This window comes from Meriones unguiculatus, chromosome 5 (genome assembly GCF_030254825.1).
Source record: "Meriones unguiculatus strain TT.TT164.6M chromosome 5, Bangor_MerUng_6.1, whole genome shotgun sequence".
Classification (NCBI taxonomy): Eukaryota; Metazoa; Chordata; class Mammalia; order Rodentia; family Muridae; genus Meriones; species Meriones unguiculatus.
Window position 1 is genome coordinate 41,538,508 of NC_083353.1, and position 17,680 is coordinate 41,556,187.

At 55.9% G+C, this 17,680-nt stretch overlaps 1 protein-coding gene and 1 pseudogene across 1 annotated transcript in view; both read right to left on the bottom strand.

Annotated features, from left to right (window-relative positions):
• The window catches only part of LOC132654120 (sperm motility kinase X-like), a 31,699-nt gene extending 18,478 nt beyond the window's left edge, over positions 1 to 13,221 (bottom strand). The window contains exon 1 of the mRNA XM_060383388.1: positions 13,123 to 13,221. Coding sequence (XP_060239371.1) covers positions 13,123 to 13,221 — 99 coding nt within the window. The remainder of the gene's footprint in view (positions 1 to 13,122) is intronic.
• Positions 13,222 to 13,727: 506 nt separating this feature from the next.
• Positions 13,728 to 14,631, bottom strand: LOC132653954 (sperm motility kinase-like; annotated as a pseudogene).
• Positions 14,632 to 17,680: the final 3,049 nt, after the last annotated feature.

A 17,680-nucleotide genomic window follows, 5' to 3' on the forward strand; every position in this document is an offset into this window, starting at 1 on the left:
AGGTGTTGGGTTGTCCTTGGTCTCTTCTTGAGGGAGACTTGTGCCAGCATCCTCAGGCTGGCCAGGTGTTGTGATGTCCTCGGTCACTTCCTCAGGGAGACTTGTGCCAGCATCCTGAGGATGGCCAGTTGTGGTATTGTCCTCGGTCTCTTGCTGAGGGAGACCTGTGCCAGCATCCTGAGGCTGGCCAGTTATGGTGTTGTCTTTGGGCACTTCCTGAGGGAGACCTGTGCCAGCATCCTGAGGCTGGCCAGGTGTGGTGTTGTCCTCGGTCTCTTGCTGAGGGAGACCTGTGCCAGCATCCTGAGGCTGGCCAGGTGTGGTGTTGTCCTTGGTATCTTGCTAAGGGAGACCTGTGCCAGCGTCCTGGGGCTGGCCAGGTGTGATGTCGTCCAAGGTCTCTTGCTGAGGGAGACCTGTGCCAGCTTCCTGAGGCTGGCCAGGTGTGATGTCGTCCTCGGTCTCTTGCTGAGGGAGACCTGTGCCAGCTTCCTGAGGCTGGCCAGGTATGGTGTTGTCCTCGGTGTCTTGCTGAGGGCATGCTGTGCCAGCTTCCTGAGGCTGGCCAGGTGTGATGTCGTCCAAGGTCTCTTGCTGAGGGTGACCTGTGCCAGCATCCAGAGGCTGGCCAGGTGTGGTGTTGTCCTTGGTATCTTGCTAAGGGAGACCTGTGCCAGCGTCCTGGGGCTGGCCAGGTGTGATGTCGTCCAAGGTCTCTTGCTGAGGGAGACCTGTGCCAGCTTCCTGAGGCTGGCCAGGTGTGATGTCGTCCTCGGTCTCTTGCTGAGGGAGACCTGTGCCAGCTTCCTGAGGCTGGCCAGGTATGGTGTTGTCCTCGGTGTCTTGCTGAGGGCATGCTGTGCCAGCTTCCTGAGGCTGGCCAGGTGTGATGTCGTCCAAGGTCTCTTGCTGAGGGTGACCTGTGCCAGCATCTTGAGGCTGGCCAGGTGTGGTGTTGTCCTCGGTTTCTTGCTGAGGGAGACCTGTGCCAACATCCTGAGGCTGGCCAGGTGTGGTGTTGTCCTCGGTCTCTTGCTGAGGGAGTGCTGTGCCAGCATCCTGAGGCTGGCCAGATGTGATGTCGTCCTCGGTATCTTGCTGAGGGAGACGTGTGCCAGCATCCTGAGGCTGGCCAGGTGTGGTGTTGTCCTAGGTCTCTTGCTGAGGGAGACCTTTGCCAGCTTCCTGAAGCTGGCCAGGTGTGATGTCGTCCTCGGTCTCTTGCTTAGGGAGACCTGTGCCAGCTTCCTGAGGCTGGCCAGGTATGGTGTTGTCCTCGGTGTCTTGCTGAGGGCATGCTGTGCCAGCTTCCTCAGGCTGGCCAGGTGTGATGTCGTCCAAGGTCTCTTGCTGAGGGTGACCTGTGCCAGCATCTTGAGGCTGGCCAGGTGTGGTGTTGTCCTCGGGTTCTTGCTGAGGGAGACCTGTGTCAGCATCCTGAGGCTGGCGAGATATGATGTCGTCCTCGGTCTCTTACTGAGGGAGACGTGTGCCAGCATCCTGAGGCTGGCCAGGTGTGGTGTTGTCCTATGTGTCTTGCTGAGTGAGACCTTTGCCAGCTTCCTGAGGCTGGCCAGGTGTGATGTCTTCCTCGGTCTCTTGCTGAGGGAGAGCTGTGCCAGCATCCTGAGGCTGTCCAGTTATGGTGTTGTCCTTGGTCTCTTCTTGAGGGAGACTTGTGCCAGCATCCTGAGGCTGGCCAGGTGTTGTGTTGTCCTCGGACTCTTGCTGAGCGAGACCTGTGCCATCCTCCTGAGGCTGGCCAGTTACGGTGTTATCCTCGTTCACTTCCTGAGGGAGACCTGTGCCAGCATCCTGAGGCTGGCCAGCTGTGGTGTTGTCCTCGGTCTCTTGCTGAGGGAGACCTGTGCCAGCATCCTGAGGCTGGCCAGCTGTGCTGTTGTCCTCGGTTTCTTGCTGATGGAGACCTGTGCCAGCGTCCTGAGGCTGGCCAGGTGTGATGTCGTCCAAGGTCTCTTGCTGAGGGAGACCTGTGCCAGCTTCCTGAGGCAGGCCAGGTGGGATGTCGTCCACGGTCTCTTGCTGAGGGAGACTTGTGCCAGCATCCTGAGGCTGGACAGGTGTGGTGTTTTCCTCGTTCTCTTGCTGAGGGAGACCTGTGCCAGCATCCTGAGGCTGGCCAGGTGTGGTGTCGTCCTCGGTCTCTTGCTGAGGGAGACCTGTGCCAGCTTACTGAGGCTGGCCAGGTGTGATGTCGTCCTCGGTCTCTTACTGAGGGAGAGCTGTGCCAGCTTCCTGAGGATGGTCAGGTGTGGGGTCGTCCTCGGTCTCTTCTTGAGGGAGACCTGTGCCAGCATCCTGGGGCTGGCCAGGTGTGGTATTGTCCTCGGTCTCTTGCTGTGGGAGACCTGTGCCAGCGTCCTGAGGCTGGCCAGGTGTGGGGTCGTCCTCGGTCTCTTCTTGAGGGAGACCTGTGCCAGCATCCTGAGGCTGGCCAGCTGTGGTGTTGTCCTCGGTCTCTTGCTGAGGGAGACCTGTGCCAGCATCCTGAGGCTGGCCAGGTGTGGGGTTGTCCTCGGTCTCTTGCTGAGGGAGACCTGTGCCAGCATCCTGAGGCTGGCCAGGTGTGATGTCGTCCAAGGTCTCTTGCTGAGGGAGACCTGTACCAGCTTCCTGAGGCTGGCCAGGTGGGATGTCCTCCATGGTCTCTTGCTGAGGGAGACTTGTGCCAGCATCCTGAGGCTGGACAGGTGTGGTGTTGTCCTCTTTCTCTTGCTGAGGGAGACCTGTGCCAGCATCCTGAGGCTGGCCAGGTGTGGTGTTGTCCTCGGTCTCTTGCTGAGGGAGACCTGTGCCAGCTTACTGAAGCTGGCCAGGTGTGATGTTGTCCTCGGTCTCTTGCTGAGGGAAAGCTGTGCCAGCTTCCTGAGGCCCTCCAGGTGTGATGTTGTCCTCGGTCTCTTCTTGAGGGAGACCTGTGCCAGCATCCTGAGGTTGGCCAGGTGTGGTGTTGTCCTCGGTCTCTTGCTGAGGGAGACCTGTGCCAGCATCCTGAGGCTGGCCAGTTATGGTGTTGTCCTCGGTCACTTCCTGAGGGAGACCTGTGCCAGAATTCTGAGGCTGGCCAGGTGTGATGTCGTCCAAGGTCTCTTGCTGAGGGAGACCTGTGCCAGCATCCTGAGGCGGGCCAGGTATGATGTTGTCCTTAGTCTCTTGCTGAGGGAGACCTGTGCCAGCTTCCTGAGGCTGGCCAGGTATGGTGTTGTCCTCGGTCTCTTGCTGAGGGCATGCTGTGCCAGCTTCCTGAGGCTGGCCAGGTGTGATGTCGTCCTCGGTCTCTTGCTGAGGGAGACCTGTGCCAGCATCCTGAGGCTGGGCAGGTGTGGTGTTGTCCTCGTTCTCTTGCTGAGGGAGACCTGTGCCAGCATCCTGCGGCTGACTAGGTGTGGTGTTGTCCTCGGTCTCTTGCTGAGTGAGAACTGTGCCAGCTTCCTGAGGCTGGCCAGGTGTGGTGTTGTCCTCGTTCTCTTGCTGAGGGAGAACTGTGCCAGCATCCTGCGACTGGCCAGGTGTGGTGCTATCCTCGGTCTCTTCTTGAGGGAGACCTGTGCCAGCATCCTGAGGCTGGTCAGGTGTGGTGTTGTCCTCGTTCTCTTGCTGAGGGAGACCTGTGCCAGCATCCTGAGGCTGGCCAGGTGTGGGGTTGTCCTCGGTCTCTTGCTGAGGGAGACCTGTGCCAGCATCCTGAGGCTGGCCAGGTGTGGTGTTGTCCTCGGTCTCTTGCTGAGGGAGACCTGTGCTAGTGTCCTGAGGCTGGCCAGGTGTGATGTCGTCCAAGGTCTCTTGCTGAGGGAGACCTGTACCAGCTTCCTGAGGCTGGCCAGGTGGGATGTCCTCCGCGGTCTCTTGCTGAGGGAGACTTGTGCCAGCATCCTGATGCTGCCCAGGTGTGATGTCGTCCTTGGTCTCTTGCTGAGGGAGACCTGTGCCAGCTTCCTGAGCTGGCCAGGTATGGTGTTGTCCTCGGTGTCTTGCTGAGGGCATGCTGTGCCAGCTTCCTGCGCTGGCCAGGTGTGATGTCGTCCAAGGTCTCTTGCTGAGGGTGACCTGTGCCAGCATCTTGAGGCTGGCCAGGTGTGGTGTTGTCCTCGGTTTCTTGCTGAGGGAGACCTGTGCCAGCATCCTGAGGCTGGCCAGGTGTGGTGTTGTCCTCGGTCTCTTGCTGAGGGAGAGCTGTGCCAGCATCCTGAGGCTGGCCAGCTGTGGTGTTGTCCTCGGTCTCTTACTGATGGAGACCTGTACCAGCATCCTGAGGCTGGCCAGGTTTGGTGTTGTCCTCGGTCTCTTGCTGAGGGAGACCTGTGCCAGCATCCTGAGGCTGGCCAGGTGTTGTGTTGTCCTCGGACTCTTGCTGAGGGAGACCTGTGCCAGCGTCCTGAGGCTGGCTAGATATGGTGTTGTCCTCCGTCACTTCCTTAGGGAGACCTGTGCCAGCATCCTGAGGCTGGCCAGGTGTGATATTGTCCTCGGTGTCTTGCTGAGGGAGACCTGTGCCAGCGTCTGAGGCTGGCCAGGTGTGGTGTTGTCCTCGGTCTCTTGCTGAGGGAGACCTGTGCCAGCTTCCTGAGGCTGGCCAGGTGTGGTGTTGTCCTCGTTCTCTTGCTGAGAAAGAACTGTGCCATCATCCTGCGGCTGGCCAGGTGTGGTGTTGTCCTCGGTCTCTTCTTGAGGGAGACATGTGCCAGCATCCTGAGGCTGGCCAGGTGTGGTGTTGTCCTCGGTCTCTTGCTGAGGGAGACCTGTGCCAGCATCCTGAGGCTGGCCAGTTATGGTGTTGTCCTAGTTCACTTCCTGAGTGAGACCTGTGCCAGCATCCTGAGGCTGGCCAGCTGTGGTGTTGTCCTCGGTCTCTTACTGATGGAGACCTGTACCAGCATCCTGAGGCTGGCCAGGTTTGGTGTTGTCCTCGGTCTCTTGTTGAGGGAGACCTGTGCCAGCATCCTGAGGCTGGCCAGGTGTTGTGTTGTCCTCGGTCTCTTGCTGAGGGAGACCTGTGCCAGCGTCCTGAGGCTGGCCAGGTGTGATGTCGTCCAAGGTCTCTTGCTGAGGGAGACCTGTACCAGCTTCCTGAGGCTGGCCAGGTGGGATGTCCTCCACGGTCTCTTGCTGAGGGAGACTTGTGCCAGCATCCTGAGGCTGGACAGGTGTGGTGTTGTCCTCTTTCTCTTGCTGAGGGAGACCTGTGCCAGCATCCTGAGGCTGGCCAGGTGTGGTGTTGTCCTCGGTCTCTTGCTGAGGGAAAGCTGTGCCAGCTTCCTGAGGCCCTCCAGGTGTGATGTTGTCCTCGGTCTCTTCTTGAGGGAGACCTGTGCCAGCAGCCTGAGGTTGGCCAGGTGTGGTGTTGTCCTCGGTCTCTTGCTGAGGGAGACCTGTGCCAGCATCCTGAGGCTGGCCAGTTATGGTGTTGTCCTCGGTCACTTCCTGAGGGAGACCTGTGCCAGAGTTCTGAGGCTGGCCAGGTGTGATGTCGTCCAAGGTCTCTTGCTGAGGGAGACCTGTGCCAGCATCCTGAGGCGGGCCAGGTATGATGTTGTCCTTAGTCTCTTGCTGAGGGAGACCTGTGCCAGCTTCCTGAGGCTGGCCAGGTATGGTGTTGTCCTCGGTCTCTTGCTGAGGGCATGCTGTGCCAGCTTCCTGAGGCTGGCCAGGTGTGATGTCGTCCTCGGTCTCTTGCTGAGGGAGACCTGTGCCAGCATCCTGAGGCTGGGCAGGTGTGGTGTTGTCCTCGTTCTCTTGCTGAGGGAGACCTGTGCCAGCATCCTGCGGCTGACCAGGTGTGGTGTTGTCCTCGGTCTCTTGCTGAGTGAGAACTGTGCCAGCTTCCTGAGGCTGGCCAGGTGTGGTGTTGTCCTCATTCTCTTGCTGAGGGAGAACTGTGCCAGCATCCTGCGACTGGCCAGGTGTGGTGCTATCCTCGGTCTCTTCTTGAGGGAGACCTGTGCCAGCATCCTGAGGCTGGTCAGGTGTGGTGTTGTCCTCGTTCTCTTGCTTAGGGAGACCTGTGCCAGCATCCTGAGGCTGGCCAGGTTTGGTGTTGTCCTCGGTCTCTTGCTGAGGGAGACCTGTGCCAGCATCCTGAGGCTGGCCAGGTGTGGTGTTGTCCTCGGTCTCTTGCTGAGGGAGACCTGTGCCAGCGTCCTGAGGCTGGCCAGGTGTGATGTCGTCCAAGGTCTCTTGCTGAGGGAGACCTGTACCAGCTTCCTGAGGCTGGCCAGGTGGGATGTCCTCCGCGGTCTCTTGCTGAGGGAGACTTGTGCCAGCATCCTGATGCTGCCCAGGTGTGATGTCGTCCTTGGTCTCTTGCTGAGGGAGACCTGTGCCAGCTTCCTGAGCTGGCCAGGTATGGTGTTGTCCTCGGTGTCTTGCTGAGGGCATGCTGTGCCAGCTTCCTGAGGCTGGCCAGGTGTGATGTCGTCCAAGGTCTCTTGCTGAGGGTGACCTGTGCCAGCATCTTGAGGCTGGCCAGGTGTGGTGTTGTCCTCGGTTTCTTGCTGAGGGAGACCTGTGCCAGCATCCTGAGGCTGGCCAGGTGTGGTGTTGTCCTCGGTCTCTTGCTGAGGGAGAGCTGTGCCAGCATCCTGAGGCTGGCCAGCTGTGGTGTTGTCCTCGGTCTCTTACTGATGGAGACCTGTACCAGCATCCTGAGGCTGGCCAGGTTTGGTGTTGTCCTCGGTCTCTTGCTGAGGGAGACCTGTGCCAGCATCCTGAGGCTGGCCAGGTGTGGTGTTGTCCTCGGTCTCTTGCTGAGGGAGACCTGTGCCAGCGTCCTGAGGCTGGCCAGGTGTGATGTCGTCCAAGGTCTCTTGCTGAGGGAGACCTGTACCAGCTTCCTGAGGCTGGCCAGGTGGGATGTCCTCCACGGTCTCTTGCTGAGGGAGACCTGTGCCAGCATCCTGAGGCTGGGCAGGTGTGGTGTTGTTCTCGGTCTCTTGCTGAGGGAGACCTGTGCCAGCATCCTGAGGCTGGCCAGTTATGGTGTTGTCCTCGGTCACTTCCTGAGGGAGACCTGTGCCAGAGTTCTGAGGCTGGCCAGGTGTGATGTCGTCCAAGGTCTCTTGCTGAGGGAGACCTGTGCCAGCATCCTGAGGCGGGCCAGGTATGATGTTGTCCTTAGTCTCTTGCTGAGGGAGACCTGTGCCAGCTTCCTGAGGCTGGCCAGGTATGGTGTTGTCCTCGGTCTCTTGCTGAGGGCATGCTGTGCCAGCTTCCTGAGGCTGGCCAGGTGTGATGTCGTCCTCGGTCTCTTGCTGAGGGAGACCTGTGCCAGCATCCTGAGGCTGGGCAGGTGTGGTGTTGTCCTCGGTCTCTTGCTGAGGGAGACCTGTGCCAGCATCCTGCGGCTGACCAGGTGTGGTGTTGTCCTCGGTCTCTTGCTGAGTGAGAACTGTGCCAGCTTCCTGAGGCTGGCCAGGTGTGGTGTTGTCCTCGTTCTCTTGCTGAGGGAGAACTGTGCCAGCATTCTGCGACTGGCCAGGTGTGGTGCTATCCTCGGTCTCTTCTTGAGGGAGACCTGTGCCAGCATCCTGAGGCTGGTCAGGTGTGGTGTTGTCCTCGTTCTCTTGCTGAGGGAGACCTGTGCCAGCATCCTGAGGCTGGCCAGGTGTGGGGTTGTCCTCGGTCTCTTGCTGAGGGAGACCTGTGCCAGCATCCTGAGGCTGGCCAGGTGTGGTGTTGTCCTCGGTCTCTTGCTGAGGGAGACCTGTGCTAGTGTCCTGAGGCTGGCCAGGTGTGATGTCGTCCAAGGTCTCTTGCTGAGGGAGACCTGTACCAGCTTCCTGAGGCTGGCCAGGTGGGATGTCCTCCGCGGTCTCTTGCTGAGGGAGACTTGTGCCAGCATCCTGATGCTGCCCAGGTGTGATGTCGTCCTTGGTCTCTTGCTGAGGGAGACCTGTGCCAGCTTCCTGAGCTGGCCAGGTATGGTGTTGTCCTCGGTGTCTTGCTGAGGGCATGCTGTGCCAGCTTCCTGAGGCTGGCCAGGTGTGATGTCGTCCAAGGTCTCTTGCTGAGGGTGACCTGTGCCAGCATCTTGAGGCTGGCCAGGTGTGGTGTTGTCCTCGTTTTCTTGCTGAGGGAGACCTGTGCCAGCATCCTGAGGCTGGCCAGGTGTGGTGTTGTCCTCGGTCTCTTGCTGAGGGAGAGCTGTGCCAGCATCCTGAGGCTGGCCAGATGTGATGTCGTCCTCGGTCTCTTGCTGAGGGAGACGTGTGCCAGCATCCTGAGACTGGCCAGGTGTGGTGTTGTCCTCGGTCTCTTGCTGAGGGAGACCTGTGCCAGCTTCCTGAAGCTGGCCAGGTTTTGTGTTGTCCTCGGACTCTTGCTGAGGGAGACCTGTGCCAGCGTCCTGAGGCTGGGTAGATATGGTGTTGTCCTCTGTCACTTCCTTAGGGAGACCTGTGCCAGCTTCCTGAGGCTGGCCAGGTGTGGTGTTGTCCTCGTTCTCTTCCTGAGAATGAACTGTGCCAGCATCCTGCGGCTGGCCAGGTGTGGTGTTGTCCTTGGTCTCTTCTTGAGGGAGACCTGTGCCAGCATCCTGAGGCTGGCCAGGTGTGGTGTTGTCCTCGGTCTCTTGCTGAGGGAGACCTGTGCCTGCGTCCTGAGGCTGGCCAGTTATGGTGTTGTCCTCGTTCACTTCCTGAGGGAGACCTGTGCCAGCATCCTGAGGCTGGCCAGCTGTGGTGTTGTCCTCGGTCTCTTGCTGATGGAGACCTGTACCAGCATCCTGAGGCTGGCCAGGTTTGGTGTTGTCCTCGGTCTCTTGCTGAGGGAGACCTGTGCCAGCATCCTGAGGCTGGCCAGGTGTGGTGTTGTCCTCGGTCTCTTGCTGAGGGAGACCTGTGCCAGCGTCCTGAGGCTGGCCAGGTGTGATGTCGTCCAAGGTCTCTTGCTGAGGGAGACCTGTACCAGCTTCCTGAGGCTGGCCAGGTGGGATGTCCTCCACGGTCTCTTGCTGAGGGAGACTTGTGCCAGCATCCTGAGGCTGGACAGGTGTGGTGTTGTCCTCTTTCTCTTGCTGAGGGAGACCTGTGACAGCATCCTGAGGCTGGCCAGGTGTGGTGTTGTCCTCGGTCTCTTGCTGAGGGAGACCTGTGCCAGCTTACTGAAGCTGGCCAGGTGTGATTTTGTCCTCGGTCTCTTGCTGAGGGAAAGCTGTGCCAGCTTCCTGAGGCCCTCCAGGTGTGGTGTCATCCTCGTTCTCTTCTTGAGGGAGACCTGTGCCAGCATCCTGAGGTTGGCCAGGTGTGGTGTTGTCCTCGGTCTCTTGCTGAGGGAGACCTGTGCCAGCATCCTGAGGCTGGCCAGGTATGATGTCCTTAGTCTCTTGCTGAGGGAGACCTGTGCCAGCATCCTGAGGCGGGCCAGGTGTGATGTCGTCCAAGGTCTCTTGCTGAGGGAGACCTGTGCCAGCATCCTGAGGCGGGCCAGGTATGATGTTGTCCTTAGTCTCTTGCTGAGGGAGACCTGTGCCAGCTTCCTGAGGCTGGCCAGGTATGGTGTTGTCCTCGGTCTCTTGCTGAGGGCATGCTGTGCCAGCTTCCTGAGGCTGGCCAGGTGTGATGTCGTCCAAGGTCTCTTGCTGAGGGAGACCTGTGCCAGCATCCTGAGGCTGGGCAGGTGTGGTGTTGTCCTCGTTCTCTTGCTGAGGGAGACCTGTGCCAGCATCCTGCGGCTGACCAGGTGTGGTGTTGTCCTCGGTCTCTTGCTGAGTGAGAACTGTGCCAGCTTCCTGAGGCTGGCCAGGTGTGGTGTTGTCCTCGTTCTCTTGCTGAGGGAGAACTGTGCCAGCATCCTGCGACTGGCCAGGTGTGGTGCTGTCCTCGGTCTCTTCTTGAGTGAGACCTGTGCCAGCATCCTGAGGCTGGCCAGCTGTGGTGTTGTCCTCGGTCTTTTGCTGATGGAGACCTCTGCCAGCATCCTGGGGCTGGCCAGGTGTGGTGTTGTCCTCGGTCTCTTGCTGAGGGAGACCTGTGCCAGCTTCCTGAGGCTGGCCAGGTATGGTGTTGTCCTCGGTCTCTTGCTGAGGGCATGCTGTGCCAGCTTCCTGAGGCTGGCCAGGTGTGATGTCGTCCAAGGTCTCTTGCTGAGGGAGACCTGTGCCAGCATCCTGAGGCTGGCCAGGTGTGATGTTGTCCTCAGTCTCTTGCTGAGGGAGACCTGTGCCAGCTTCCTGAGGCTGGCCAGGTATGGTGTTGTCCTCGGTCTCTTGCTGAGGGCATGCTGTGCCAGCTTCCTGAGGCTGGCCAGGTATGATGTCGTCCTCGGTCTCTTGCTGAGGGCATGCTGTGCCAGCTTCCTGAGGCTGGCCAGGTGTGATGTCGTCCAAGGTCTCTTGCTGAGGGAGACCTGTGCCAGCATCCTGAGGCTGGCCAGGTGTGATGTTGTCCTCAGTCTCTTGCTGAGGGAGACCTGTGCCAGCTTCCTGAGGCTGGCCAGGTATGGTGTTGTCCTCGGTCTCTTGCTGAGGGCATGCTGTGCCAGCTTCCTGAGGCTGGCCAGGTGTGATGTCGTCCTCGGTCTCTTGCTGAGGGAGACCTGTGCCTGCATCCTGAGGCTGGCCAGGTGTGGTGTTGTCCTCGTTCTCTTGCTGAGGGAGACCTGTGCCAGCATCCTGAGGCTGGCCAGGTGTGGTGTTGTCCTCGGTCTCTTGCTGAGGGAGACCTGTGCCAGCGTCCTGACGCTGGCTAGGTGTGATGTCGTCCTCGGTCTCTTGCTGAGGGAGAGCTGTGCCAGCATCCTGAGGCTGGCCAGGCCTGATGTTGTCGCCCTCGTTCTCTTCCTCCTTGGTCTCTTCAGTTATGATGGTATCCTCCTTGATCTCTTTTGTTGTGATGGTATCTCGTATGATGGTGTCTGGTATGATGGTGTTTCCCTTGTTCTCTTCCTCCTTGGTCTCTTCAGTCATGGTGTCCTCCTTGATCTCTTTGTCGTGATGGTTTCTCATATGGTGTCTGGTATGATGGTGTTTGGTACGATGGTGTCTGGTGTGATGGTGTCCTCCTTGGTCAATTTTAGTGTGATGGTGTGTGGTAGCATGGTTTATTGGGACAGGTGGGACAGGGAGATTGGAAACTATATCACTATGGGGAGAAGTTTTACTATGTGGAAAAGATCATATTTCCTGCCAAGAAAAGGGGAATAAAGGACAATCACTACCCAGAGGACAGTCTGTGATGTTTATGCAGGCTGGAGGAGAGAGCAAGGGATCAGTGTGCCACATAAAGCTTTAGGGCACCTCTGCACCTCAGCCAATCCCCTCTGTGGAAGACCCAGTGGAAAGGCAGCCCCTCCTGCCTGGGATTTTACCTGGACAGATCTGCACTGGGATAGGTCCTGTGCAGAATGCTCCTGTGACCACACGGGCTTCTGGACATCTGGCCTGGCTTCCCTGAGAGCCTTTCCACATCTCATCCAGGCTGATCCCCAACCCTTGGCCCACAAGCCATGGAGATGGGGCCTGTCGTCTTTAGGACTTCAAAGCAAAAAGACACAGGTAAGTGACTCTTACTGACTTTGAAGCACACAGAACTTTCTGTGCTTGCCCTGCAGCACCAAAGTGCCCTACTGGTCTCTCAGCAATCTCTGCTGACTTTGCCATGCCCCACCTGCTCCTCTTCCTGCTTTATCAGCACATGTATACAATCTACTTCTTGCTCAACAAGCCTGAGTTCACATTACCGGGATTTCTATGGTATTGGTCTTTCTAAAGTGACAGAGTTTGTTAAGTTCACAGGTGTGCCAAGTGGGCAAATTATCATTAGTTACAATGGACAGAAGGAAAAGTGAATAAAATGAAGTGAAGTAATGCACTCACCTGGTGCTGAGGGTGGCTCCAAGGTCCCTTTCCATTCGAGTCATGTTCTTACATGAGGCAGCCTTTGTCTTAGCAGGAGGCAGGCAGCAGCAGCACAGATGTCTGAGGCCGTTCATGATTGTCTTCTTCACCCGCTTCCAGCGTTGACGCCTTTTGCGGGGGGAAGCTGTGCCAGCGTCCTGAAGCTGGCCAGGTGTGATGTTTTCCTCGGTATCTTGCTGAGGGAGAGCTGTGCCAGCATCCTGAGGCTGGACAGGTGTGATGTTGTCCTCGGTCTCTTGCTGAGGTAGACCTTTGCCAGCGTCCTGAGGCTGGCCAGATGTGATGTTGTCCTCGGACTCTTCCTGAGGGAGACCTGTGCCAGCATCCTGAGGATGGCTAGGTGTGGTGTTGTCCTCGGTCTCTTCCTGAGAGAGACCTGTGCCAGCATCCTGATGCTGTCCAGGTGTGGTGTTGTCCTCGGTCTCTTCCTGAGAGAGACCTGTGCCAGCATCCTGAGGCTGGCCAGATATGGTGTTGTCCTCGGTCTCTTGCTGAGGGAGACCTGTGCCAGCATCTTGAGGCTGGCCAGTTATGGTGTTGTCCTCGGTCTCTTGCTGAGGGAGACCTGTGCCAGCATCCTGAGGCTGGCCAGGTGTGGTGTTGTCCTCGGTCTCTTGCTGAGGGAGACCTGTGCCAGCATCCTGAGGTTGGCCAGGTGTGGTGTTGTCCTCGGTCTCTTGCTGAGGGAGACCTGTGCCAGCATCTTGAGGCTGGCCAGTTATGGTGTTGTCCTCGGTCTCTTGCTGAGGGAGACCTGTGCCAGCATCCTGAGGTTGGCCAGGTATGGTGTCGTCCTCGGTCTCTTCCTGAGGGCGTGCTGTGCCAGCGTCCTGAGGCTGGCCAGGTGTGATGTTGTCGTCCTTGGTCTCTTCCTGTGGGGAAGCTATGCCAGCGTCCTGAGGCTGGCCAGGTATGGTGTTGTTTTCGGTCTCTTGCTGAGGGAGACCTGTGCCAGCATCCTGAGGCTGGCCAGGTATGGTGTTGTCCTCGGTCTCTTCCTGAGGGACACCTGTGCCAGCATCCTGAGGCTGGCCAGGAGTGGTGTTGTCCTCGGTCTCTTGCTGAGGGAGACCTGTGCCAGCTTCCTGAAGCTGGCCAGGTGTGTTGTCGTCCTCGGTCTCTTCCTGAGGGCGTGCTGTGCCAGCATCCTGAGGCTGGCCAGCTGTGATGTTGTCCTCCTGGGTCTCTCTCTCCTCGGTCTCTTCCTCCTCCCTCACTTCAGGCATGGTGTCCTCCTTGATGATGTTTACTCTCAGGGCAATGATTGCTTCTTGAGCATCGATGTCTTCCTGTGTTAGGGTCTTTTCCTCTGCGACTATAGTCGACTCTATCTCTATGACTGTCGTCATCTCTGATAAATCCTCAGAGGAGGAGCTTGAGCTGTCCTCTTCCTCCAGACCCAGAGATGGATGGTCACTATCAGTGTGGCTGTCACGTGATCCAACCTGTGAAAAATAAACATTCATTTCCAGGATGCTGCCCTTGATGGACTTAGCAATAGGACAGCCCAGGTGGAGAGGGTGTGTGTCTGGATGGCAGCATAGGGTGGCAGGCATGCTATGGCATCTGGCAAGTTTCCTGGAATAATGCTCCTCCTCTTTTTCCTGGCCCTTAGATGGCAAGGTAAAGGTATAGGGAACAGGTTCAGCTCTCCTTAGGGATCCAGGATAAGTGTAAGGCTCTGTCAGGCGGAGGACAGTGCCTGGCTGCCTGGGTTTCTCAGGATTCACCTGGTTGTGGCCACAGTCCCCCACAGGTGACTGGTGCTGCAATATAAGGTAAGTTGCCATCACCTCGTCGTATTTTTGGTCTCTCAGGGATTCAATGATTACTTCAGGCTTATAGCCCATGACTCTCATGGTCCCGACAATGCTAGGGCTCGGGGTGCCTGGGAGGCTAGGGGTGGAGGTAGGTGGTGAACGTGCCTCACTGGCCCTGATCATGGGGCGCCTCATGATGTCCTTGATGGTGGGCCTTCTGCCGGGATTGATTATCAGTAATTCCAAGATGACATTGAAAATGTCGATAGAAACATGCTTAGGAATGGTGAAGTTGCCTGAGGTGACCTCGTTCCTCATGCCTGCCACAGATTTGGCTTGGAAAGGGAAGTGCCCAGCCACCATGAGAAAGAGGAGAATCCCTAAACACCACATGTCGATGGGGTACGCATCGTATTCCCCCCGTGCAAAGAGTTCTGGGGCACAATAGGGCAGAGTGCCACAGAAACCCCGCAGCTTCTGCCCAGGAGTTACTTTCACAGCGAGGCTAAAATCAATCAGCTTGGCATTCCCCCTGCAGTCCATAAGGATGTTGGTGGCTTTTATATCTCTATGGACAACTTGATTGTTATGACAGTAATTCACTGCATGCACCACCTGAGTAAATATCCTTTCAGCCTCGCACTCCGGTAGAGACCCCCGTTCCAGGATCCGCCGCAGCAGCTCTCCCTCTGAGGCATGCTCCATCACCAGGTAGGTGATCTCTTCCGTCTCGATCACGTGAAAAAGTTTGATGATATTGGGGTGGTTCATGGATTTCATAACGCTTATTTCACTGTTAAAAATCGAGTTGTACTTCTTCTTATTTCTAAGGAGTTTTACAGCCACACAGGTCACAGTGGGAACATGGAAGGCGAGTTTCACTTCAGAAAAATGTCCGTGTCCCAGAGTCCTCATCATTCTATAGTCGGTGTTGAAGGGGTCCTCCACAGAGGAGCAGGCCTCCATGTCCTGCTTCAGAGTCAGGCCCTCCTCCTTCATATGGCTAGAGACAAAAAGTTCAATGAGAAAGTTGACAGACTTAAAATCAGGCCTAGGAGAGTATTTAGAGCTATGAATTCCTACATCCAAAAGACTAGGAAAGGAAGGAAGGAAGAGGTCAGACACATTTCAGACCACCTAACTGGGTACTTAAATGCTTAGATAGACAAGAATAAAGTATGTTCCAAAGCAGTGTAGAGCAAACTATGACAGATTGATTTGACAGGAATCAACTGCAAACTGGAAGAACCAACCAAAGGATTCTAGAAACTAAGAGCCACTGATAAGAAAGGACGGTCATCCCCTAACCCTGAGCTCACCTGTACTGGGAGAGAGCAGGCACGAATAAAATTAGATGCGAGAGAAGTATATAGAACAACAGACACCTGCCAAGCCCGGCGGTGTCCGTGCTGGGCAGCCAGGCCCTGAGTCCAGGTACAACTAGCTCTGCAAAGGACCTACCGAAATTTGGTTCTTAGGATCCAGGTCAGGTGGCTCACAATTACTCCAAACCCAGCTCTAGGAGATCCTACACCACGGGCCTCTGAGGGCATCCATACACATGTTCCCATGCCCACACGCAAGTGCACTCTCTGCTACGACACATCAATTACATGGTGATAATGTCTATCTAGATAATGCTACAGGTAGTTATGATCTCCCACAGAAGAGCTGCACATCAAAACTAGTTCCAAGAGTACATGCTCTTGAAATGATGGGCCAGCTCTCCAGATTACCCCATCCCCAAAAATCTTTACTTTAAAGCAAAGAGGGTCCCTTACATGAATTGGAGGAGACTTTCTGTGTACAAAATAAACATAATAAAATGATCTCAGATAGAAAAAAGAATGAACTTACTATGATGGTTCAAAATCTTCACAAATCCAGGAATGTCCTGTCACGGGTGCAGAAGTCAAATTACTCTCTAACAAGAACTTCTGCTCTGATAAGACAAGAGGAGAGGAGAATGGTGTGAGTGTGTGAGGGAGGGACTAGAAGGAGAGTTTATGTTTATTAAACAAACATAATAAAATATTGTAGGTTAGAGAACAGAAGGCACTTACTATAGGGTGGTCAAAACAGCTTCTAAAATGCGAGTATAGTTAGTCTGTCACGGGCACAGAAGTCCAGTTGCTCTCCAACCAAGAGCTTCTGCTCTGTAAGACAGGAAGCAGGCTCAGCCAGAGCCTTAAGTGGATAGGTGTCACAATGGCTCCTTGTGGTGTCAGAGCAAGGAATGGACCAGTGATCACTAGGCACATCTTCCTGGTTCCCTCACATTCTGTCCTCAGGGACAGAAAAGCTGGTCTAGGGCAGTGGGGCAGTAGAGGCCTGAGGAAGCTGGTTACACTCCACTGTCTGTCCACAGTGATGCCCAGAGACCCACCTCTTCCTGCTAGGTCCACTGCCCATGGTCCACAGTTTGCCCAACGTAGTGCCACCTGGTTGGAACATTGTTCAAACACTTGATTCTTTGTGGGACTCTTGACACCCAAACCTTAAGGAGGACACACACACACACACACACACACTCTACATATAGAAATGATACAACTAGCTGTGTCCTGACTGAGAGTCCTTCAAGGGTCAGCTGATGGACCTTAGACAAGAGGTTGCGGTGAAAGTCAGGAAAGTCTCATAAAGGATAAATACTTGGCAGTTGGCAAAGCTAGAAAAGTGGAAGCAGGAGGATCAGTTCAAGTCCTCTTTGGCCACACAGAGATGCTGAGGCCAGCCTGTGCTACAGGAGACCCTGCCTCACCAAATACAAAAGCAATAGCAAAGAGAAGATGAGGAAGGACTGCTTTTGTTTTCTGCATGACCTAGGTTCCCAACTGCTTCAAAAGTTCAAGGTTGCTGTTACACGCGGGGCCTAGCCACAAGTGCTTGTGACAACAAAGCTTGAGGGTGGAGGGCTGATCAGCCATTTCCATGCTCCTGAAGCTAGGCTGCTGTCACCTCCCACCAAAAGTTATCAGTTTTTCACATTAAGTGGACCTCACAGCACCCACCCAAGCTGCGGGACATACGCCAGAGAAACTGGGTGGAAGTTTACAGGAGGTCACAAGGATGTTCACTCTTCAGAGAACGTGCATCACTCACTTGAGCACTGGATAGCAAGTCTAGTTAACTAAACCATCACACAATGAAAGGGAGACACAGGCACCGTTCAGCAAAGGGCACCAAAGCGCAACTTGCCAGTTCTATAATCAGATATCAGATTTTTGGAAGTCACAGACCATAGACATTCCTCTCATCACCAACACCTTGGCAAAACAGAAAGGAACCTGAAGGGCTTTGTTGCTGGACCATGAAGGTTCTGTTACCCACTGCCTTTCCACAAACATGAACAGATTAAGGTTGGACGAAGGAGTCTTATCCAAGCCTAGACTTGGAAATTTGGGTAGGCTGCCCTTGACCAAAAAGACAGGTGCTTATTTTGGGGCTTGGGGTCTGTGCAGTCCTGGGCAGATAATTCCAGCACTAGGCGGTTTTTGTTCCTGAATATGTTCTTTGAGCTGTAGGACCAGCAGAACTCAAGAGCACAGGCTCGACCCTTTGCTTCAAAATCATTATTGCCTACCCCTCCGGTGCCTGATAACACCCTAGCTTGGTGCCATAATCGCCCTCCTCAAGATAGAAGATAACCCACGAACGTACAGCTGCAGGCAGAGAGAAGGACAGAAGTAGGCTGGAGGGACAGGGCATGGCAAGTCTCACCAAGGAAAGTCCCATCCTTCCTCAAAGAACAAGCTCCTTTTAGACTTACACTTATTCTATCCCTGAATTCCTTTTCAGCTGCCCTCTTCCACAATCACCATCACAAGATCTGAGCTGACGCTTGTCTCTAGCCCCTTTGTTGGACTCATGCCTCTTGACCTGCCAGGAAGATCCTGAGATAACCAGCCTGGAGGAGCCTCTGAGCTAGAGCCCAGAGACACATTGGTGTCCTTCCTTAAGAGACCATCCCGTGTGTCCATCAGTCCTCCGTACAGGAGTTCACGGCACTTGGCCCGTACTTGTACTTGGGAAGCAAGGTGCTGAACAG